The sequence below is a fragment of the Engystomops pustulosus genome, chromosome 9 (assembly GCF_040894005.1).
Source record: "Engystomops pustulosus chromosome 9, aEngPut4.maternal, whole genome shotgun sequence".
Lineage (NCBI taxonomy): Eukaryota > Metazoa > Chordata > Amphibia > Anura > Leptodactylidae > Engystomops > Engystomops pustulosus.
This window is the reverse complement of record NC_092419.1, coordinates 98735542-98761031: the sequence shown is the minus strand read 5'-3', so window position 1 is coordinate 98761031 and position 25490 is coordinate 98735542. Positions and strand designations below refer to the sequence as shown.

The 25490-nt window shown below is 47.0% G+C and overlaps 2 protein-coding genes across 3 annotated transcripts in view; one reads left to right on the top strand and one right to left on the bottom strand.

Annotated features, from left to right (window-relative positions):
• GPSM1 (G protein signaling modulator 1) overlaps positions 1–25490 on the top strand; it is a 290121-nt gene that overhangs the window by 67252 nt on the left and 197379 nt on the right. The gene's annotated exons all lie outside the window — the stretch shown is intronic.
• LOC140076844 (uncharacterized) lies at positions 14641–18383 on the bottom strand. The gene is made up of 2 exons (XM_072123587.1): positions 17728–18383; positions 14641–16439 (listed from the first exon to the last, which is right to left on the bottom strand). Exons 1-2 carry the CDS (start codon positions 18365–18367, stop codon positions 15076–15078), a joined length of 2004 nt encoding a protein of 667 aa, XP_071979688.1. The 5' UTR covers positions 18368–18383; the 3' UTR covers positions 14641–15075.

Here is a 25490-nt window from a genome sequence, read left to right as displayed (position 1 = left end):
AGTTTTCTGAATGCCTTACTATAGTCCCAGATTGCAATAATCAGCTGTAAGGTGTCTGTAATGAAGCTTTATTGTTAGTCCCTGGTCCCATTACAGCAAAAAATGTTTAAAACTCCTTTTTTTGTCTGGATCTACAATCAGTGTCGGACTGGCCCACCAGAGTACCAGAGGATCCTCCGGTGGGCCCTGGCTCAACCCAATACTGAACCCCAGAGGTCCATCAGAAAACACCACAATTTGGAGGCTGCTAGAGTATATTTCCTAGGGAATAATGAAGAGTGGGCCCTCAAATTGATTTCCTCTGGTGGGCCTAAGGAAACCCAGTCCGACACTGTCTACAATTAAAATGAAATTTGGCAAAAAAAATTGTTTTGCACGTTCCAAATGTTCTACTTTTGGGAAAGTTAGTCATGTCACCAAAATATATCGGTAAACAACATTTGCTTTATGTCTGCTTTTACTTGGCATTATTTTTCAAAGATCTTTTCCTTTTTTTCCCCGGATGTTAGGAGGCTTATAACTTTAGGTGCTATTTTTTGACGGACCAATTTAGCTAGAAGTGACTTTATAAGGCCTATATGATAGAATTCCACCCAAATGACACCATTTTAGAAACTGCACCCCTCAAAATAGTAAAAACAAGCTTTGGAAAGTTTGTTAACCCTTTGAGTGTTTCATGCGGGTGAAAAATAAATGAAAGGGAAATTTTTTCTAAAAAGTAATTTCTTTTTAACAATTTATTAATTGAACACTTAAATTTCTTCAGTCATATAAAAAGGAAAATGCATCATACAATGTTGGGTGCAATGCCTCCTGAATATGCCAACACCCATTTTGTGACTGTAGACTGCTGTACGGGCATAGGATGGCGCTTGGAATGAAAACAGCGCTGCTCAGTTTTTGGAGGACAAATATGGCTGAATTACTTTTCATCAGGATGCATTTGGAGAGCACTAGTGGTACCAAAACAGAGGAGGACCCCAACAGTTGACACTATTTCTGAAAGCACATCCCTTGCAAGGTGTAATATGTGTATTTGCCCCTACAGGTGTATGATACAATTAGGCCCCAAAAGGGAAACGGGTGAAAGCTTTCCCAAAAAATGTAATTTTACCCATAATTTTTCTAAGCCACACGGGATAAAAAGATGGAACAACCTCCAAAAATGTGTAAAACATAAAAATCCCCCACATATAAAATGCATATAGCATGATGTTTTTTTTGTTTACACAAGTGAAAGAGGGATGTTTGTCTTTTAGAAGGCAAATTTGTGTTTAACAATGTTTTTATTGATCTTTTTCAGGAAAAAATAGTACAATTATTGATAAGCATAAGACAAACAACCCATAGATTACGACACAACCTGTTCTGTTAAATGCTGATACATGAAGAAACCCCCCAAAAGAGAGGGGAAAGGGAGTCGGCGGTAATTTTGCATTGACGGCACTGATCATTTTGCCATTTTTTTCATCTGTCAATCGGTTAATAATCCATTAGTATTGCTAAAGCCAAAAACAAACAGGAGTTGATCCAAAACAGACATGATCAGTAAATGGGATGTTTGCATGTCCTCTGTGTTCTGTATCCACTCCTGCTGTTGGCTATCAATCCTGAAGCTTTTCATTCCTTCTGACAGATGAAATGAATGGGAAAACCAAACATAGTGGCAACGTCATAGAGCAGTGGAGGGTAAAATCAGAATTTATGAAAATCACCGGGTGTTCCAGGGAGACAGCGGTCAGTTGCATTAGTAGGCCACAGAGTGGCACAATGACAAATTATGGAGGTGGCAGCAACATCGTAGGCCACAGAGTGGCACAATGACAAATTATGGAGGTGGCAGCAACATCGTAGGCCACAGAGTGGCACAATGGCAGAGTGTGGAGCTGCCGGCAGCAGCAGGAGGACAGAAAGTGGCACAATGACAGAGTCTGGAGTTGGGTGACAATTCCTATCCCTGGTAAAGCTGGTGGGAGGCAGATGGAGCAACTGGCATCAGGCGGGTGGTAGCATCAGAATAGTGGCTGAGGCAGGTAGTTAGAATCCAGACTAGTTTCTCATCGTTTGGGGGAGGCATCATGGCTGATCTAATCTGATGCATAAGGCAGTGGTGTGTCGAAAAAGGTCAATCTCTCCACATTACGGGTGGACAAGCGGGTTCTCCTTGGGGTAACGATGGCCCCCACCCGCTCTGATGCCCCACTATTGCCTGGGCAGGACAGCTTCTCTACTGCAAACTCCGCAAGTTACGGCCCTGAAAACTGACAGCCTGGACTTTGAGTTAAAATCATTCAATCAACTATGTTTATTTGACATGAATTTCTTGATATCAACTTTAGCAACAAAAAGGAATTGAAATTTGGGGAATCGAGAACCCCAAAAACTGACACCGTGGACTTTGAGCAAAAATCACTCCATCAACTATGTGGATTTGACGCAGATTTATTGATATCTACTTTAGGAGCAAAAAAGAATTGAAATTTGGGGAATACAGAACCCCAAAAACTGACACTCTGGACTGAGTACAAGCAGCTAGACGCTAGAGACAGCACATATAGTGTGAAATGACGGGATTGCAAATGGCCGTCTGTTTTTATAGGGCTGTGTGACATCACATATGCCTGCCAGTGTCTGATTGGCTTACAGGTCTGCACATGTTCTCGGGGGTGTTCCTTTCTTCTTCCCAGAGTTCTCTGCCCCATGTAACACGTTGTGCTCACAAGCATTTTGCTAATAAAGGGGGGGGGGGGGGGGGGGGAAATTGTTTCCACAAATCAATGTAAACTTCAGATTTGTGCCAAACCAAAGTTTTCCTGAAATTCGAAAAGAATTCCATTTCATTGGAATAAATTTGGGATAAATGAGGGATTGGAATAGTGGAACACTGGTATAAAAGTTATCCCCATACAGGGGGTATCCCTTATCCAGCAGTTGGTGCATAGTGGGTGTACAGATCGGTCCATCGGAGCTCTCTGGGAGATGGCATAATGCCATCAGATGTTCCCCCTTCTACTGATGATTGGTGATGTCCTAGTCAACAGCACATATCGTTGTATGTTGCCTCCATTAACCCCTTTGACGCCCATTGTGGTGAATATTGCTGCTATGGATCAACTAGCTGGTCTGGCAATTGGCTGGTCTGGATCAACTAGGCAATAGCAGCAGTTATGGACCAGGGGTCGACTAAACCCTCTAGACGTGAGGCAAGATGGATAACATTTTGGGGACAGCTGCCATGTTGCCCCATTCACTGTGTCTGCGCTGTGTCTTTATTGTTTTAAAACTTTTATTAACAGGTTGACTTGAACAAGCAATCTTCTGAACGCTTGTTCAAGCTCATATAGAGCTTACACAGTGCAATACAGATGTATTATACTTTGCTATGTAATACACCAGCGTGTGAACAGTTAACAACCGCGATCAGAAGTCGCGGTTGTTAAAGCAGGGTGCCAGCTGCAATATGCAGTTGACTATTACGTACTATTACGGTGCGCATCAGGAAGGGGTTAATATGAGCTCTAAGGTGGGCTGATGCCAGACTGAGAGGACGCACGCTGAAGAACTCCTGGACCCCTGACTCCTTACCCGAACTTTAGGCAGCCATACCCGGTCCAAACCAACTTACCTGTGGCCCCGATCACCTGGCGATGTCCGCTGCTGTCGGACTGAATCCCGACAGGTACTGGGTCTGCCCCGTCTGCAGACCTTCTCCCTCCTACACCACGTGCCCTGCTGCCGGACACGGATAGCCGCTGCCTCCTGGCCTGGAGGCCCCCATCTGCCACCGCTCCTGAGCTGGTGAAATTATAACCCTGTCCGCCCGGCGAGAGGAAGCCCAGCTGCCGCCATCTTCAGCCGGGCTTGCACGTGGCCGGCACCATCTTTTATTGCAACTTGACTCCATCCTCCACTGTCAGCCACATGTGGCCTCTACTCAGAGGCTCCTCGGGCTTCATCCAATGAAGGAAGTAGGAAAATAACCTGCCTGCGGGCAGTTCTCTGCTTGGGGCCCTATATCCTCTTAGGCCCAGCACAGATAGTTTGATTTCTCTACTAGAGCCCTGCCATACATTAACCCTTTCGACTGTGTGGATTTGATTATACTGTAAGCTTCCGGAAGAGAACCAATGGTACCCTGTAGGCTTTCAGCCACAATTAGCCTGGTGTTATTAACTCTGCTCAGCCCTGATATACACTCCCGCTCCCCTGGTTGCCACCATAGGCAATATGAGGGCAGATAAACAATACAAAATGGCTTCATGCGCCTCTGTGCCGCGCTCAGATGATGGGCGTCATTTACTAAGGGCCCGATTCGCGGTTTCCCGACGTGTTACCCGAATATTTCTGATTTGCGCCGATTGTACCTGAATTGCCCCGGGATTTTGGCGCACGCGATCGGATTGTGGCGCATCGGTGCTGGCATGCACGCGACGGAAATCGGGGGCGTGGCCGAACGAAAACCCGACGTATTCGGAAAAACCGAAAATGTGTCGCTTGGGAAGCGCTTACCTTCACCTGGTCCGGCTCAGTGTATTCCGGCGCGATCAGATGCATTTTAGCGCAGCAGCGCCACCTGGTGGACAGCGGAGGAACTGCCATCATAAATCCCGTCCGGACCCGAATCCTGTTCAGAGAACGCGCCGCTGGATCGCGAATGGGCCGGGTAAGTAAATCTGCCCCGATGAGTCCATTCCAGATGACCCTCAGTTCCAGTCACTGGAGCCGCTGGATGCCCAGGTGTGCTCCACATCTCAGGCAGCCCTGGCACAAATACAGTCAAATGTTGCTCAAAAATTGGGGGAATTCTCCCGCACATAGCCTTGCTCCCCTCAGGGGCCTCCAGATTCATCCCCTTCTCTGAAGGTTCCCAAAGCCCGCCACAGCCTGTATTTTCGGAGGACATAACCGATTGGACCGCAACTTTGCTGCGGTACTGGCAGACATTAATCGGTGTCAATCCAAACTAGTTACAAAAGTTGACGTACTGCGGCAGGATTTTGTTTTAGTGAGACATGATGTACATAAGGAGAGAATCATGGAAACTGAGCACAGGGTGTCTGAGGACGTCCAGAGGCCGATGCCGGCGCAAATCGGCAACCTCCAGCGACAAATGGTGGCGGATTACCTGGAAAACCGTATAAGGAGGAACAATATTCGAGCGGTTGGGCTACCTGAAAAAGCTGAGAGACCAGATCCTGTATCCTTTTTTTTATACCTGGCTTAAAAATCTATTGCCGGCGGACACCTTCTCTCCTTTCTTTACAGTTGAAAGGGCTCATCGGGTGCCATCCCGACCTGGCCCCCTGGGGGGCAACTCTAGACCCTTTTTAGCTCGGCTAATAAACACAATTCTCACCGACTGAGGCTCTTCATTGGGCAGATGCTGCCCTTTGTGTGGCTCAGGCTGCCAGGGGAGCTCCCCCTCCTTAATAATAAAGGAATGACATCTTCTCTTGGTCCTCATTCTAATAGTGTCTCTTGCATGTCTCCAAATAGGTACCATCCCATGTCTTATCAAGCATCTGAGAGGTAGGAGCGCCACAACCCCCAGACTTTTTCAAGCTTATCCATGGTGGCGTCTGATAACCACTCAGACGATCATTAACTATTATCCATGTAAGCTTTGCTGTCAGATACCCCATTGGTATAGATTGGGACTTCTATGCCCTAGCTATGGGTTGGAAGCAGAATGGTATAAAGAGAGATGTGAAGCCCTGGTTCCGCTCCTACTACAAGTGTACTTAGTGGCATTGGATTGTGGCCCTCAGCCTGAGTCTATGCGAGAAGCTCTTATTGTAATCCTCCCCAAACCAGGTAAAGACCCCCTCCTCCCTGACTGGGCGGGTAGGATGGACCCTCGGGTTAATAGCCCTGTCAAACTTTTATACAATGCTCCTAGAGCCAGGGTCAGGACCAACCTTAACATTGCCTCCCCCTTCCCCATTGTCAGGGGCACTTGGTATGGATGCCCGTTATCCCCGCTCTTATTTACACTAGCCATCAAACCCCTTGCCATGGCTGTCCGCCACTCAGATAACATCAAAGGTATTGCCAGAGATGCCATTATAGAGAAAGTCTCCATGTATGCGGATGATACTCTAGTGTACCTTAAAAATGCTGCCTCCTCCCTCCTATCCCTGCTGTCACTGATTGACCGCTACAGGTCCTTTTCAGGCCTTTGTTTCGATTGGGATAAATCGGTTCTTTTCCCTCTATCGGATAAAGGAACGACCCCCTCCCTGTCCCAGTCCAGGTAGTGTCACATTTCAAATACTTGGGTGTTCAGGTATCTTGCAAGGTTCAGGCCTACACAAAATTGAAACAGTGAAAATCACTGATATCCACAACTGAATCTCACTTGAATGCCTGGTCCTCACTCCCCCTATCGTTGTATGGGTGTATTAATATATTTAAAATGATCTTTCTTCCTTAATTTCTGTACATGTTCCATGCCTGCCCAGTATTGCTCCCTAAGAGCTTATTCAAGCGCCTGGATGGCATCCTTACATCCTTTTATTGGCAAGGTGGCTCCCCGCGCTTAAGTCTCGCTCCTGATCTATCCCTATATTACCTGCCCGCCCAGATGGTGTATGCCCAATGGTGGATTGATATTGATAGGAGCAATGCTGCTACTGCTTTAGCGGGGGCTATCACTGGATTATACGAACCTCTTATGAATTTACTATACAGATACCAACCCCCCTCAAAAATCCTGCTACCTATGCGGGCTGTTGTGGTATGTTGGCATAGGGCTCAAGTACTGGTTTGGGAGTCTGGTTCCCCATCTTTCTCGCCTGGGACCCCTCTGTGGCTTAAACCATGGCTCACCCATTTCCTCTCTGCTAGGTCTGCTGGGGTGAAGTTCTTAGGTCAACTACTGAATGCAAATGGGGAGTTGCTTTCCTTTACAGAGCTTCGGGAAAGACATGTCTTACCCGCCATAGCCTCCTTTCAGTACGCACGGTTGTGCCATGTTTTCAGGACCCAGTTTGGCTCTACTAACCTGATAACTAATTTTTCAAAATTGGTAACCTTGTTAGGCACCGCGGACCTCCCTAAGCCGCTCACCCAGGTCTACGGTCTCCTGCAAGCACAGGGCACCAGACCCTTTGAGAAAGCTTTTGAACGCTGGAGGAGTGATATCCCTGTCCTGTCTGATGATGACTGGAGGGAAGTCGAACTCTCCTACTTTGATTCTGTGGTGAGCATGAGGGACTTCCTAATAGAGTCCAAATTTCTCCATCGGGAATATTTCACTCCTGTAACACTATTTCGCATGGGGGTTATGCCTAATGACTTATGCTCGCCTGACACTGGTTCCTTCATGCATTGCGTCTGGGCCTGCCCAAAGGTTATTGTGTTCTGGTCAGATGTCTTGGATTTCTTGAATAGACACTTTGACTTTCCTCGATTAATGTCCCCTAGGGTACTTCTCCTGGGATTCATGAATGAAGCTATGAACGGCCACTATGACAAGATTTTCTTCCTGTTCACTCTACACTACGCCCGGAAAGTGGTGATAATGTCCTGGAAATATCAGGCCCCCCCCCCCCCCCTGCCCCTGCAATACTCTCACTATCGCTTGATGTATGTCAAAAGGAAATGCCCCCAAAAATTTGACATCATCTGGACGCGGCGATACCTAATGGGGGTCATTTACTTACCCGGTCCTGTTGCGATCCAGCGGCGCGTTCTCCGACGAGGATTCTGGTCTTCCGGCGATTCACTAAGGTCGTCCGCCCAATGTCCACCAGGTGTCGCTGCTGTGCCAAGGACCGCCAGAGTTCACCAGTCTATCCTTGGTGCATGTAAGTCTGTGGTAACCCGTGTTAATTCGGCGCAAATTGCTGCAATATGCAGCAAAGACTTACCAGCTATGGAGAGGACTCAGACTGTAAGCCCTCTCCATTCACCCGCAGGTGACCCGTGACGTGCTATTACGTGACGCGCTATTATTTTTAAACATTCCCCATGTGTTAAGGAGTTAGGGAAATTGAGAAGTTGGAGGTTTGACTTACTGACGCCCCAGCCCTACACACACACAGAAGCAGGACCCTACTTTTTTTTAATTTTTTTATATATCAAAGATGCCTGAGAAACAAACCTACTTTACTACTAACTCACTGAACATTTGCAGAAATTTGGGAAAGACTTGTTGCTAATCTGTGGTAGAAAGTGCAACTCTACTTAGAACACCTGGATGTGAAGCCAATGTTTCCCTTCATTAATATGAGGGACTGGGTTCTCTTTACATCAACATACCAGCGCTTATATTTGTTATGTCACTTTACATGAGAACCCATTCCATGGTACTCAATAATAGATCCTATATTTAAAAAGAAAATCAGACACACTCTCCATGTAATTCTATAATTCATATAATTCTAATTTTTTTATTCTTTGGAATTTTTATTCTATGGACGCTTGGTGAAAGAAGTAAAGCAGTCCATTTTCAGTATGTTTTGGAGTGTGGGAGGAAACCGGAGGACCCGGAGGAAACCCACGCAAACACGGAGAGAACATACAAACTCTTTGCAGATGTTGATCCTGGGACTTAGTCCCCACCGCTGCAAGGCTGTAGTGCTAACCACTAAGCCACCGTGCTGCCCAAGAGGTCTATGGACGCCTGGTGAAGGGAGCAAAGCTTCACCTTCGAGCAGTCCATTTTCGGCGATTGAAGGTGCTCAAAGCTGTCCTTCAAGAGGTCTATGGACGCATGGTGAAGGGAGCAAAGCTCTACCTTCAGGCAGTCCATTTTCGGTGATTGAAGGTGCACAAAGCTATCCTTCAAGAGGTCTATGGACGCCTGGTGAAGGGAGCAAAGCTCTACCTTCAGGCAGTCCATTTTCGGTGATTGAAGGTGCACAAAGCTATCCTTCAAGGGGTCTATGGACGCTTGGTGTTGGCAGCAAAGCTCTTCTTTCAGGCAGTCCATTTTCGGTGATTGAAGGTTCACGAAGCTATCCTTCAAAAGGTCTATGGAAGCCTGGTGAAGGGAGCAAAGCTCTGTAGTCCATTTTAAGCGATTGAAGGTGCACAAAGCTATCCTTCAATAGGTCAATGGACGCTTGGTGTTGGCAGCAAAGCTCTACCTTCAGGCAGTCCATTTTCGGTGATTGAAGGTGCACAAAGCTATCCTTCAAGAGGTCTATGAACGCCTGGTGAAGGGAGCAAAGCTCTACCTTCAGGCAGTCCATTTTCGGTGATTGAAGGTGCACAGAGCTATCCTTCAAGAGGTCTATGGACGCCTGGTGAAGGGAGCAAAGCTCTACCTTCAGGCAGTCCATTTTCGGTGATTGAAGGAGGACAAAGCTATCCTTCAAGAGGTCTATGGACGCATGGTGAAGGGAGCAAAGCTCTACCTCCAAGCAGTCCATTTTCGGTGATTGAAGGTGCACAAAGCTATCCTTCAAGAGGTCTATGGACGCATAGTGAAGGGAGCAAAGCTCTACCTTCAGGCAGTCCATTTTCGGTGATTGAAGGTGCACAGAGCTATCCTTCAAGAGGTCTATGGACGCAGGGTGAAGGGAGCAAAGCTCTACCTTCAGGCATCCATTTTCGGTGATTGAAGGTGCACAAAGCTATCCTTCAAGAGGTCTATGGACGCCTGGCGAAGGGAGCAAAGCTCTACCTCCAGGCAGTCCATTTTCGGTGATTGAAGGTGCACAAAGCTATCCTTCAAGAGGTCTATGGAAGCCTGGTGAAGGGAGCAAAGCTCTACCTTCAGGCAGTCCATTTTCGGTGATTGAAGGTGCACAAAGCTATCCTTCAAGAGGTCTATGAACGCCTGGTGAAGGGAGCAAAGCTCTACCTTCAGGCATCCATTTTCAGTGATTGAAGGTGCACAAAGCTATCCTTCAAGAGGTCTATGGACGCATGGTGAAGGGAGCAAAGCTCTACCTTCAGGCAGTCCATTTTCGGTGATTGAAGGAGGACAAAGCTATCCTTCAAGAGGTCTATGGACGCCTGGTGAAGGGAGCAAAGCTCTACCTCCAGGCAGTCCATTTTCGGTGATTGAAGGTGCACAAAGCTATCCTTCAAGGGGTCTATGGACGCATAGTGAAGGGAGCAAAGCTCTACCTTCAGGCAGTCCATTTTCGGTGATTGAAGGTGCACAAAGCTATCCTTCAATAGGTCTATGGACGATTGGTGTTGGCAGCAAAGCTCTTCTTTCAGGCAGTCCATTTTCGGTGATTGAAGGTTCACGAAGCTATCCTTCAAAAGGTCTATGGAAGCCTGGTGAAGGGAGCAAAGCTCTGTAGTCCATTTTAAGCGATTGAAGGTGCAAAAAGCTATCCTTCAATAGGTCTATGGACGCTTGGTGTTGGCAGCAAAGCTCTACCTTCAGGCAGTCCATTTTCGGTGATTGAAGGTGCACAAAGCTATCCTTCAAGAGGTCTATGAACGCCTGGTGAAGGGAGCAAAGCTCTACCTTCAGGCATCCATTTTCGGTGATTGAAGGTGCACAAATCTATCCTTCAAGAGGTCTATGAACGCATGGTGAAGGGAGCAAAGCTCTACCTTCAGACAGTCCATTTTTGGTGATTGAAGGAGGACAAAGCTATCCTTCAAGAGGTCTATGGACGCATGGTGAAGGGAGCAAAGCTCTACCTTCAGGCAATCCATTTTCGGTGATTGAAGGTGCACAAAGCTATCCTTCAAGAGGTCTATGGACGCTTGGTGTTGGCAGCAAAGCTCTACTTTCAGGCAGTCCATTTTCGGTGATTGAAGGTGCATAAAGCTATCCTTCAAGAGGTCTATGGGCGCCTGGTGAAGGGAGCAAAGCTCTACCTTCAGGCAGTCCATTTTCGGTGATTGAAGTTTCACAAAGCTATCCTTCAAAAGGTCTATGGAAGCCTGGTGAAGGGAGCAAAGCTCTGTAGTCCATTTTAAGCGATTGAAGGTGCACAAAGCTATCCTTCAATAGGTCGCAGCAAAGCTCTACCTTCAGGCAGTCCATTTTCGGTGATTGAAGGTGCACAGAGCTATCCTTCAAGAGGTCTATGGACGCATGGTGAAGGGAGCAAAGCTCTACCTTCAGGCATCCATTTTCGGTGATTGAAGGTGCACAAAGCTATCCTTCAAGAGGTCTATGGACGCCTGGCGAAGGGAGCAAAGCTCTACCTCCAGGCAGTCCATTTTCGGTGATTGAAGGTGCACAAAGCTATCCTTCAAGAGGTCTATGGAAGCCTGGTGAAGGGAGCAAAGCTCTACCTTCAGGCAGTCCATTTTCTGTGATTGAAGGGGCATAAAGCTATCCTTCAAGAGGTCTATGGACACATGGTGAAGGGAGCAAAACTCTACCTTCAGGCAATCCATTTTCGGTGATTGAAGGTGCACAAAGCTATCCTTCAAGAGGTCTATGGACGCCTGGTGAAGGGAGCAAAGCTCTACCTTCAGGCAGTCCATTTTCGGTGATTGAAGGAGGACAAAGCTATCCTTCAAGAGGTCTATGGACGCCTGGTGAAGGGAGCAAAGCTCTACCTCCAAGCAGTCCATTTTCGGTGATTGAAGGTGCACAAAGCTATCCTTCAAAAGGTCTATGGAAGCCTGGTGAAGGGAGCAAAGCTCTGTAGTCCATTTTAAGCGATTTAAGGTGCACAAAGCTATCCTTCAATAGGTCAATGGACGCTTGGTGTTGGCAGCAAAGCTCTACCTTCAGGCAGTCCATTTTCGGTGATTGAAGGTGCACAAAGCTATCCTTCAAGAGGTCTATGAACGCCTGGTGAAGGGAGCAAAGCTCTACCTTCAGGCATCCATTTTCGGTGATTGAAGGTGCACAAAGCTATCCTTCAAGAGGTCTATGGACGCATGGTGAAGGGAGCAAAGCTCTACCTTCAGGCAGTCCATTTTCGGTGATTGAAGGAGGACAAAGCTATCCTTCAAGAGGTCTATGGACGCCTGGTGAAGGGAGCAAAGCTCTACCTCCAGGCAGTCCATTTTCGGTGATTGAAGGTGCACAAAGCTATCCTTCAAGGGGTCTATGGACGCATAGTGAAGGGAGCAAAGCTCTACCTTCAGGCAGTCCATTTTCGGTGATTGAAGGTGCACAAAGCTATCCTTCAATAGGTCTATGGACGCTTGGTGTTGGCAGCAAAGCTCTTCTTTCAGGCAGTCCATTTTCGGTGATTGAAGATTCACGAAGCTATCCTTCAAAAGGTCTATGGAAGCCTGGTGAAGGGAGCAAAGCTCTGTAGTCCATTTTAAGCGATTGAAGGTGCAAAAAGCTATCCTTCAATAGGTCTATGGACGCTTGGTGTTGGCAGCAAAGCTCTACCTTCAGGCAGTCCATTTTCGGTGATTGAAGGTGCACAAAGCTATCCTTCAAGAGGTCTATGAACGCCTGGTGAAGGGAGCAAAGCTCTACCTTCAGGCATCCATTTTCGGTGATTGAAGGTGCACAAATCTATCCTTCAAGAGGTCTATGGACGCATGGTGAAGGGAGCAAAGCTCTACCTTCAGGCAGTCCATTTTTGGTGATTGAAGGAGGACAAAGCTATCCTTCAAGAGGTCTATGGACGCATGGTGAAGGGAGCAAAGCTCTACCTCCAGGCAGTCCATTTTCGGTGATTGAAGGTGCACAAAGCTATCCTTCAAGAGGTCTATGGACGCATAGTGAAGGGAGCAAAGCTCTACCTTCAGGCAGTCCATTTTCGGTGATTGAAGGTGCACATAGCTATCCTTCAAGAGGTCTATGGGCGCCTGGTGAAGGGAGCAAAGCTCTACCTTCAGGCAGTCCATTTTCGGTGATTGAAGTTTCACAAAGCTATCCTTCAAAAGGTCTATGGAAGCCTGGTGAAGGGAGCAAAGCTCTGTAGTCCATTTTAAGCGATTGAAGGTGCACAAAGCTATCCTTCAATAGGTCTATGGACGCTTGGTGTTGGCAGCAAAGCTCTACCTTCAGGCAGTCCATTTTCGGTGATTGAAGGTGCACAGAGCTATCCTTCAAGAGGTCTATGGACGCATGGTGAAGGGAGCAAAGCTCTACCTTCAGGCATCCATTTTCGGTGATTGAAGGTGCACAAAGCTATCCTTCAAGAGGTCTATGGACGCCTGGCGAAGGGAGCAAAGCTCTACCTCCAGGCAGTCCATTTTCGGTGATTGAAGGTGCACAAAGCTATCCTTCAAGAGGTCTATGAACGCCTGGTGAAGGGAGCAAAGCTCTACCTTCAGGCATCCATTTTCGGTGATTGAAGGTGCACAAAGCTATCCTTCAAGAGGTCTATGGACGCATGGTGAAGGGAGCAAAGCTCTACCTTCAGGCAGTCCATTTTCGGTGATTGAAGGAGGACAAAGCTATCCTTCAAGAGGTCTATGGACGCCTGGTGAAGGGAGCAAAGCTCTACCTCCAAGCAGTCCATTTTTGGTGATTGAAGGTGCACAGAGCTATCCTTCAAGAGGTCTATGGACGCATGGTGAAGGGAGCAAAGCTCTACCTTCAGGCATCCATTTTCGGTGATTGAAGGTGCACAAAGCTATCCTTCAAGAGGTCTATGGACGCCTGGCGAAGGGAGGAAAGCTCTACCTCCAGGCAGTCCATTTTCGGTGATTGAAGGTGCACAAAGCTATCCTTCAAGAGGTCTATGAACGCCTGGTGAAGGGAGCAAAGCTCAACCTTCAGGCATCCATTTTCGGTGATTGAAGGTGCACAAAGCCATCCTTCAAGAGGTCTATGGACGCATGGTGAAGGGAGCAAAGCTCTACCTTCAGGCATCCATTTTCGGTGATTGAAGGTGCACAAAGCTATCCTTCAAGGGGTCTATGGACACCTGGTGAAGGGAGCAAAGCTCTACCTTCAGGCAGTCCATTTTCGGTGATTGAAGGAGGACAAAGCTATCCTTCAAGAGGTCTATGGACGCCTGGTGAAGGGCGCAAAGCTCTACCTCCAAGCAGTCCATTTTCGGTGATTGAAGGTGCACAAAGCTATCCTTCAAGAGGTCTATGGACGCATAGTGAAGGGAGCAAAGCTCTACCTCCAGGCAGTCCATTTTCGGTGATTGAAGGTGCACAAAGCTATCCTTCAAGAGGTCTATGGAAGCCTGGTGAAGGGAGCAAAGCTCTACCTTCAGGCAGTCCATTTTCTGTAATTGAAGGGGCATAAAGCTATCCTTCAAGAGGTCTATGGACACATGGTGAAGGGAGCAAAACTCTACCTTCAGGCAATCCATTTTCGGTGATTGAAGGTGCACAAAGCTATCCTTCAAGAGGTCTATGGACGCATGGTGAAGGGGGCAAAGCTCTACCTTCAGGCAGTCCATTTTCGGTGATTGAAGGAGGACAAAGCTATCCTTCAAGAGGTCTATGGACGCCTGGTGAAGGGAGCAAAGCTCTACCTCCAAGCAGTCCATTTTCGGTGATTGAAGGTGCACAAAGCTATCCTTCAAGAGGTCTATGGACGCATAGTGAAGGGAGCAAAGCTCTACCTTCAGGCAGTCCATTTTCGGTGATTGAAGGTTCATAGAGCTATCCTTCAAGAGGTCTATGGACGCCTGGTGAAGGGAGCAAAGCTCTACCTTCAGGCAGTCCATTTTCGGTGATTGAAGGAGGACAAAGCTATCCTTCAAGAGGTCTATGGACGCATGGTGAAGGGAGCAAAGCTCTACCTCCAAGCAGTCCATTTTCGGTGATTGAAGGTGCACAAAGCTATCCTTCAAGAGGTCTATGGACGCATAGTGAAGGGAGCAAAGCTCTACCTTCAGGCAGTCCATTTTCGGTGATTGAAGGTGCACAGAGCTATCCTTCAAGAGGTCTATGGACGCCTGGTGAAGGGAGCAAAGCTCTACCTTCAGGCAGTCCATTTTCGGTGATTGAAGGTGCACAAAGCTATCCTTCAAGAGGTCTATGGACGCATGGTGAGTGGAGCAAAGCTATACCTTCAGGCTGTCCATTTGAGGTGAGAGACTATGGAAGTCAAGGTGAAGGGAGCTAGGCTCTACATCAGGCGGTCCATTTGCGGTTGGGGAAGTTGCAGATTGCAACCTTCCAGAGGTCCAATCCGGTGGGTAGGAGTGTGGGTTGGAGGATGAGGGTAGGAGTAATGGGTTCTCTACCAGTATTACTCCTTCACCATAGTTCTTACTTTATGCATGAGAATCTGGTGAAGAGCCTGGCCAACCAGTTCCTGGTTCGTCTGACAGGATGATAATTCTTTGACCATGCAGGACACACAAAGCTGAACTCCTTGAATAGCTTCCGATTTTTAGGTTGTATCGGTTGTGGTGGTTCAGCATAGTATATGGTATCCTCAAGATGTAGGTCAGCAGCACCTGTCCTCAGGATGGCTGGTGGTTCCATTCTCCGGGCCTCCACATCTTCCCAGTTAATTTTGGAGAAGAATGGATGTGTCCTGATATCTCTGAATCCCAGTCGTAGGAACTGGTTCTTGCACAACAGTCCTTCTAAGATGCTGACAGCGTCTGGTGTCAGAGATTCTGGGAAAACTGGAGTGTGATTGAGGACGGACATCTCACGTTCTCTTCCATTGCTACCAGGGAAGGGCGTCTTGGCTGTCATCAGTTTATACAGTATCACACCAATTGAAAAGTAGTCAGCTGCACTCGTATGAAGCAAACCATGTACGATTTCTGGGGCTGCATATCCTGGTGTTCCCCTACAGGGTAATGCGGTTCCATTGAATGCACCAGTCACAGCAAGGCCAAAGTCTGCAATTTTGATGTGGCCGTCAGTGGTCAGAAGGATATTAAGTGGCTTCAGGTCACGATGGAGAATTCCTTGGTTATGCAGGAATTGTATTCCACAGACCAGTTCTGCTGTGATAAATGTCGATGTTTCAATATCCAGGGGTGAGTTCTCTTCCAGGAAATGATGCAGGTCCCCTCTGGCAGCCAGCTCCATCACATAATAAACATAGTTCTTAGTGTGAAAGCCGGCCAGGCCATGAATGAGGTACGGGCATTGATGCGATATCTGGAGGACTTGGCGCTCTGCAAAGCAGCAGTTACGTTCTTCTTTGTAATACCGCTTGTTGACGGCTTTAATGGCAACATGCTCTTTGCGGATGATATCTGTCGCCAATAAGACATGTCCGAATCCTCCTTTACCCAAAACACGGTGGAAGGTGAAACTTAGCAGCGATAGGGGCACTGAAGCAACGGAAGTTCCTGCAGAGGTGCCGTCTTTTTCCACAGAGGATTTGGCTGTGGTGGCTTTCTTGTCCTGGCTCATGCTGCTGTGGGATGACCTTTCAGTGCTGGGGAGCTCCTCGGATGGTTGAAGGTCTGGTGAGCTGCAGTGACTGAAAATGTTGTGGCCTCTGAGGCTAACAGCTGTTCCTGAGGACCTGTGGAGCTCCTCCGGTGGCATCAGGACTAGAGGGCGGAGGTCAGTGCAGATGTTTTGTACAGATCTGGATTTTGTGGTCATATCTTCACTGGATCCTTTCACGCCATTCTCAACATCTTTGCTAGATGATCTATTGCCTATAAATGAGCAAATATGTGTATAATGTGATTAGAAAGGGATAAGGTATAGCATATTGATTAATAACTGCATGTGGTGCCGTCTACAGAAAAATACGTCTAGGATTTACGCAAAAGAACGCTAAAACACCTTGCTCCAGCTTCAGTTGTCAAAGTGGCCTGCAGTATGATTGTCTTTGTTTCCCATAGCAACCAATCCAAGCTCAGCTTTCTTTTATTTTTCAGAAGCAGTTTTTAAATGAAAGCTGAGATGTGATTGGTTGCTATGCGCAACCAGGACATTTGGAATTGAAAATATAAAGCTATATACATAAAGCTTCTGTATGTATATACGTCCGCTAAAGGAATCTGCACCGTCGCATTTACAATCACCAAATTCTTAACAGTCGCTCTATGTGATTCACGGAACGTCATAGACTAGGTTTTTAGCCATAATTTCCACCCTGCACTTTCCAAAATACACTTATTACCCACCATATACAGGAGACATTGGGGCTCATTTACTTACCCGGCCCTGTCGCGATCCAGCTTCGCGTTCTCCGACGAGGAATCGGGTCTTCCAGCGATTCACTAAGGTCGTGCGCCCGATATCCACCAGGTGTCGCTGCTGCGCCGAGGTCCGCCGGAATTCACCAACCTATTCCTGGTGCATGTGATTGATTTTGCGACACAATTCGTTCTTTTAGTTCCACTGGTATTTTTCGAATCCATCAGGTTTTCCGATGGCCACGTCCCCCGATTTCTGTCGCGTGAAAGCCGGCACCGATGCGCCACAATACGATCGCGTGCGCCAAAATCCCGGGGCAATTCGGCGCAAATCTGAAAAATTCGGCGGAAATACGTGATTCAGACCCTTAGTAAATGACCCCCATTGTTTGATGCTGCAGTGGAAATTAGAAACTGAGCCATGATTTGTTGCTATTCTGCCACAGGTCATTAATATGAGCTCAGAGCTTTGATTAGTTACTAGAGGCAATGAGTATAAGACGCTCATGTGTGAGGTAAAATGGATAGAGACAGAAAGACGGGCAGGAAGAGTGAGTGACAGAGAGACAGGCAATGGTAATGAGTGGGAGATAGAGAGCCAGCCAGTGAGAGACAGACAGGAAGAGTGAGTGAGTGAAAGACAGAAATACAGGTAGCAAGAGTGAGTGACAGACAGGGATATATATTTGTTAACTATTTCTATTTTGTTATTGGTAAGAGCAGTTATTTACTATCCCAGGCACTGCCGGACTTTACAGCTAGTGTCAAAATAAAGAAATGAAGATTGTCAGCGATTTCCTACCTCTGGTGTCCACCATGTGGCTCGGTCCTGGAATCTCACTAGAACAGTCCTCTTTGATGGTGTAGTTTCCTCTCCGGGTGAGACTGGCAATCCATCCCCAGGATTTCTGGAGTTGGGCTAAGAACTTGCTTTTAGCTTTCTTCTTCTTGCCTGTTTGCTCTTCTCCCTCTGGTTCTCCATCCTCATTGATATTGTTCTCCTGTGGTTGTTCACCATGTTGGATGTCCTCCTGTGCATAGTGCTGGTTGTACATCGTGTCCATGCCTTGGAGCTGCTCCTGGATCAGGTCATGTTCTTCCAGGATGGGTTGCTCTACAGGGCAGATGGTAGATGCAGTACAGCACTCGATGCACCCAGCATCCAAGCTTTGAAGCAGTTCCTGGATGTGGTTGAATTCTTCCAGGAAAACTTGTTCTTCAAAGCTGGTTATAGTTGGTGCACTGTAGTAGTCGGTGGATGTGGCATCCAAGTCTTGGATATGCTCCTGGAGCTGGTTGCCTTCTTCCATGATGGCTTGCTCTACAGTGCTGGTGGTAGCTTCTGCATTACAGTGCTCAATGTATCTGGCATCCAAGCATTGGAGCAGCTCCTGGATCTGGTTGTATTCCTCCAAGCTGGCTTGCTCCTCAAGGCTGGTCATGGATGTTGCTGTCTCCATGTCGCCGGTCATAATGACAGGGTGGGTGCCGTGCGCTGCCTTTTATACCCTAGGGGCGGGCTCTGCTGCATGATCTAGCTCCTGATTGGTCGGTTTTGTTGGGTGTGGCCTATTATGCAAATTAGATAACTCTCAACTTAGAATTCTCTGTGCTTTGTGATGTCATCACCTGTGGCTGGAGGTTCCGAGCCATTATGACATCATCAACCATATCTGATACAGTATTTATTTACAGACACAGGGGTATGAAACAGTGGAAAACCCCACTAAGGGACCACCTTTTTGAATCAAAACCCAGCAAGCAATTCTATTGACCTTTCCTACCGCCACAGTGTTTGGGCCTTGCTTTTACAGCTTTAAGTGTGCACTCCCTTATATTCTTTGGGTCGGTAAGATCACGGAGACACCAAATTTATATAGGTTTTACTATGTTTGAGTAAATGTAAAAAAAATCTAAAATTTTGTAGAATAATAAATCCTTTCTTGGTGCATTCTGAGGCCAATATATTTTCATACTTTAGTGTAAGCTGTGTAAGGTATCATTTTATTTATGAAAACTACAGGCGGTCCCCTACTTAAGGACACCCGACTTACAGACAGCCCATAGTTACAGACAGACCCCACTGACCTCTGGTGAAGTTTTCTGAATGCCTTACTATAGTCCCAGATTGCAATAATCAGCTGTAAGGTGTCTGTAATGAAGCTTTATTGTTAGTCCCTGGTCCCATTACAGCAAAAAATGTTTAAAACTCCTTTTTTTGTCTGGATCTACAATCAGTGTCGGACTGGCCCACCAGAGTACCAGAGGATCCTCCGGTGGGCCCTGGCTCAACCCAATACTGAACCCCAGAGGTCCATCAGAAAACACCACAATTTGGAGGCTGCTAGAGTATATTTCCTAGGGAATAATGAAGAGTGGGCCCTCAAATTGATTTCCTCTGGTGGGCCTAAGGAAACCCAGTCCGACACTGTCTACAATTAAAATGAAATTTGGCAAAAAAAATTGTTTTGCACGTTCCAAATGTTCTACTTTTGGGAAAGTTAGTCATGTCACCAAAATATATCGGTAAACAACATTTGCTTTATGTCTGCTTTTACTTGGCATTATTTTTCAAAGATCTTTTCCTTTTTTTCCCCGGATGTTAGGAGGCTTATAACTTTAGGTGCTATTTTTTGACGGACCAATTTAGCTAGAAGTGACTTTATAAGGCCTATATGATAGAATTCCACCCAAATGACACCATTTTAGAAACTGCACCCCTCAAAATAGTAAAAACAAGCTTTGGAAAGTTTGTTAACCCTTTGAGTGTTTCATGCGGGTGAAAAATAAATGAAAGGGAAATTTTTTCTAAAAAGTAATTTCTTTTTAACAATTTATTAATTGAACACTTAAATTTCTTCAGTCATATAAAAAGGAAAATGCATCATACAATGTTGGGTGCAATGCCTCCTGAATATGCCAACACCCATTTTGTGACTGTAGACTGCTGTACGGGCATAGGATGGCGCTTGGAATGAAAACAGCGCTGCTCAGTTTTTGGAGGACAAATATGGCTGAATTACTTTTCATCAGGATGCATTTGGAGAGCACTAGTGGTACCAAAACAGAGGAGGACCCCAACAGTTGACACTATTTCTGAAAGCACATCCCTTGCAAGGTGTAATATGTGTATTTGCCCCTACAGGTGTATGATACAATTAGGCCCCAAAAGGGAAACGGGTGAAAGCTTTCCCAAAAAATGTAATTTTACCCATAATTTTTCTAAGCCACACGGGATAAAAAGATGGAACAACCTCCAAAAATGTGTAAAACATAAAAATCCCCCACATATAAAATGCATATAGCATGATGTTTTTTTTGTTTACACAAGTGAAAGAGGGATGTTTGTCTTTTAGAAGGCAAATTTGTGTTTAACAATGTTTTTATTGATCTTTTTCAGGAAAAAATAGTACAATTATTGATAAGCATAAGACAAACAACCCATAGATTACGACACAACCTGTTCTGTTAAATGCTGATACATGAAGAAACCCCCCAAAAGAGAGGGGAAAGGGAGTCGGCGGTAATTTTGCATTGACGGCACTGATCATTTTGCCATTTTTTTCATCTGTCAATCGGTTAATAATCCATTAGTATTGCTAAAGCCAAAAACAAACAGGAGTTGATCCAAAACAGACATGATCAGTAAATGGGATGTTTGCATGTCCTCTGTGTTCTGTATCCACTCCTGCTGTTGGCTATCAATCCTGAAGCTTTTCATTCCTTCTGACAGATGAAATGAATGGGAAAACCAAACATAGTGGCAACGTCATAGAGCAGTGGAGGGTAAAATCAGAATTTATGAAAATCACCGGGTGTTCCAGGGAGACAGCGGTCAGTTGCATTAGTAGGCCACAGAGTGGCACAATGACAAATTATGGAGGTGGCAGCAACATCGTAGGCCACAGAGTGGCACAATGACAAATTATGGAGGTGGCAGCAACATCGTAGGCCACAGAGTGGCACAATGGCAGAGTGTGGAGCTGCCGGCAGCAGCAGGAGGACAGAAAGTGGCACAATGACAGAGTCTGGAGTTGGGTGACAATTCCTATCCCTGGTAAAGCTGGTGGGAGGCAGATGGAGCAACTGGCATCAGGCGGGTGGTAGCATCAGAATAGTGGCTGAGGCAGGTAGTTAGAATCCAGACTAGTTTCTCATCGTTTGGGGGAGGCATCATGGCTGATCTAATCTGATGCATAAGGCAGTGGTGTGTCGAAAAAGGTCAATCTCTCCACATTACGGGTGGACAAGCGGGTTCTCCTTGGGGTAACGATGGCCCCCACCCGCTCTGATGCCCCACTATTGCCTGGGCAGGACAGCTTCTCTACTGCAAACTCCGCAAGTTACGGCCCTGAAAACTGACAGCCTGGACTTTGAGTTAAAATCATTCAATCAACTATGTTTATTTGACATGAATTTCTTGATATCAACTTTAGCAACAAAAAGGAATTGAAATTTGGGGAATCGAGAACCCCAAAAACTGACACCGTGGACTTTGAGCAAAAATCACTCCATCAACTATGTGGATTTGACGCAGATTTATTGATATCTACTTTAGGAGCAAAAAAGAATTGAAATTTGGGGAATACAGAACCCCAAAAACTGACACTCTGGACTGAGTACAAGCAGCTAGACGCTAGAGACAGCACATATAGTGTGAAATGACGGGATTGCAAATGGCCGTCTGTTTTTATAGGGCTGTGTGACATCACATATGCCTGCCAGTGTCTGATTGGCTTACAGGTCTGCACATGTTCTCGGGGGTGTTCCTTTCTTCTTCCCAGAGTTCTCTGCCCCATGTAACACGTTGTGCTCACAAGCATTTTGCTAATAAAGGGGGGGGGGGGGGGGGGGAAATTGTTTCCACAAATCAATGTAAACTTCAGATTTGTGCCAAACCAAAGTTTTCCTGAAATTCGAAAAGAATTCCATTTCATTGGAATAAATTTGGGATAAATGAGGGATTGGAATAGTGGAACACTGGTATAAAAGTTATCCCCATACAGGGGGTATCCCTTATCCAGCAGTTGGTGCATAGTGGGTGTACAGATCGGTCCATCGGAGCTCTCTGGGAGATGGCATAATGCCATCAGATGTTCCCCCTTCTACTGATGATTGGTGATGTCCTAGTCAACAGCACATATCGTTGTATGTTGCCTCCATTAACCCCTTTGACGCCCATTGTGGTGAATATTGCTGCTATGGATCAACTAGCTGGTCTGGCAATTGGCTGGTCTGGATCAACTAGGCAATAGCAGCAGTTATGGACCAGGGGTCGACTAAACCCTCTAGACGTGAGGCAAGATGGATAACATTTTGGGGACAGCTGCCATGTTGCCCCATTCACTGTGTCTGCGCTGTGTCTTTATTGTTTTAAAACTTTTATTAACAGGTTGACTTGAACAAGCAATCTTCTGAACGCTTGTTCAAGCTCATATAGAGCTTACACAGTGCAATACAGATGTATTATACTTTGCTATGTAATACACCAGCGTGTGAACAGTTAACAACCGCGATCAGAAGTCGCGGTTGTTAAAGCAGGGTGCCAGCTGCAATATGCAGTTGACTATTACGTACTATTACGGTGCGCATCAGGAAGGGGTTAATATGAGCTCTAAGGTGGGCTGATGCCAGACTGAGAGGACGCACGCTGAAGAACTCCTGGACCCCTGACTCCTTACCCGAACTTTAGGCAGCCATACCCGGTCCAAACCAACTTACCTGTGGCCCCGATCACCTGGCGATGTCCGCTGCTGTCGGACTGAATCCCGACAGGTACTGGGTCTGCCCCGTCTGCAGACCTTCTCCCTCCTACACCACGTGCCCTGCTGCCGGACACGGATAGCCGCTGCCTCCTGGCCTGGAGGCCCCCATCTGCCACCGCTCCTGAGCTGGTGAAATTATAACCCTGTCCGCCCGGCGAGAGGAAGCCCAGCTGCCGCCATCTTCAGCCGGGCTTGCACGTGGCCGGCACCATCTTTTATTGCAACTTGACTCCATCCTCCACTGTCAGCCACATGTGGCCTCTACTCAGAGGCTCCTCGGGCTTCATCCAATGAAGGAAGTAGGAAAATAACCTGCCTGCGGGCAGTTCTCTGCTTGGGGCCCTATATCCTCTTAGGCCCAGCACAGATAGTTTGATTTCTCTACTAGAGCCCTGCCATACATTAACCCTTTCGACTGTGTGGATTTGATTATACTGTAAGCTTCCGGAAGAGAACCAATGGTACCCTGTAGGCTTTCAGCCACAATTAGCCTGGTGTTATTAACTCTGCTCAGCCCTGATATACACTCCCGCTCCCCTGGTTGCCACCATAGGCAATATGAGGGCAGATAAACAATACAAAATGGCTTCATGCGCCTCTGTGCCGCGCTCAGATGATGGGCGTCATTTACTAAGGGCCCGATTCGCGGTTTCCCGACGTGTTACCCGAATATTTCTGATTTGCGCCGATTGTACCTGAATTGCCCCGGGATTTTGGCGCACGCGATCGGATTGTGGCGCATCGGTGCTGGCATGCACGCGACGGAAATCGGGGGCGTGGCCGAACGAAAACCCGACGTATTCGGAAAAACCGAAAATGTGTCGCTTGGGAAGCGCTTACCTTCACCTGGTCCGGCTCAGTGTATTCCGGCGCGATCAGATGCATTTTAGCGCAGCAGCGCCACCTGGTGGACAGCGGAGGAACTGCCATCATAAATCCCGTCCGGACCCGAATCCTGTTCAGAGAACGCGCCGCTGGATCGCGAATGGGCCGGGTAAGTAAATCTGCCCCGATGAGTCCATTCCAGATGACCCTCAGTTCCAGTCACTGGAGCCGCTGGATGCCCAGGTGTGCTCCACATCTCAGGCAGCCCTGGCACAAATACAGTCAAATGTTGCTCAAAAATTGGGGGAATTCTCCCGCACATAGCCTTGCTCCCCTCAGGGGCCTCCAGATTCATCCCCTTCTCTGAAGGTTCCCAAAGCCCGCCACAGCCTGTATTTTCGGAGGACATAACCGATTGGACCGCAACTTTGCTGCGGTACTGGCAGACATTAATCGGTGTCAATCCAAACTAGTTACAAAAGTTGACGTACTGCGGCAGGATTTTGTTTTAGTGAGACATGATGTACATAAGGAGAGAATCATGGAAACTGAGCACAGGGTGTCTGAGGACGTCCAGAGGCCGATGCCGGCGCAAATCGGCAACCTCCAGCGACAAATGGTGGCGGATTACCTGGAAAACCGTATAAGGAGGAACAATATTCGAGCGGTTGGGCTACCTGAAAAAGCTGAGAGACCAGATCCTGTATCCTTTTTTTTATACCTGGCTTAAAAATCTATTGCCGGCGGACACCTTCTCTCCTTTCTTTACAGTTGAAAGGGCTCATCGGGTGCCATCCCGACCTGGCCCCCTGGGGGGCAACTCTAGACCCTTTTTAGCTCGGCTAATAAACACAATTCTCACCGACTGAGGCTCTTCATTGGGCAGATGCTGCCCTTTGTGTGGCTCAGGCTGCCAGGGGAGCTCCCCCTCCTTAATAATAAAGGAATGACATCTTCTCTTGGTCCTCATTCTAATAGTGTCTCTTGCATGTCTCCAAATAGGTACCATCCCATGTCTTATCAAGCATCTGAGAGGTAGGAGCGCCACAACCCCCAGACTTTTTCAAGCTTATCCATGGTGGCGTCTGATAACCACTCAGACGATCATTAACTATTATCCATGTAAGCTTTGCTGTCAGATACCCCATTGGTATAGATTGGGACTTCTATGCCCTAGCTATGGGTTGGAAGCAGAATGGTATAAAGAGAGATGTGAAGCCCTGGTTCCGCTCCTACTACAAGTGTACTTAGTGGCATTGGATTGTGGCCCTCAGCCTGAGTCTATGCGAGAAGCTCTTATTGTAATCCTCCCCAAACCAGGTAAAGACCCCCTCCTCCCTGACTGGGCGGGTAGGATGGACCCTCGGGTTAATAGCCCTGTCAAACTTTTATACAATGCTCCTAGAGCCAGGGTCAGGACCAACCTTAACATTGCCTCCCCCTTCCCCATTGTCAGGGGCACTTGGTATGGATGCCCGTTATCCCCGCTCTTATTTACACTAGCCATCAAACCCCTTGCCATGGCTGTCCGCCACTCAGATAACATCAAAGGTATTGCCAGAGATGCCATTATAGAGAAAGTCTCCATGTATGCGGATGATACTCTAGTGTACCTTAAAAATGCTGCCTCCTCCCTCCTATCCCTGCTGTCACTGATTGACCGCTACAGGTCCTTTTCAGGCCTTTGTTTCGATTGGGATAAATCGGTTCTTTTCCCTCTATCGGATAAAGGAACGACCCCCTCCCTGTCCCAGTCCAGGTAGTGTCACATTTCAAATACTTGGGTGTTCAGGTATCTTGCAAGGTTCAGGCCTACACAAAATTGAAACAGTGAAAATCACTGATATCCACAACTGAATCTCACTTGAATGCCTGGTCCTCACTCCCCCTATCGTTGTATGGGTGTATTAATATATTTAAAATGATCTTTCTTCCTTAATTTCTGTACATGTTCCATGCCTGCCCAGTATTGCTC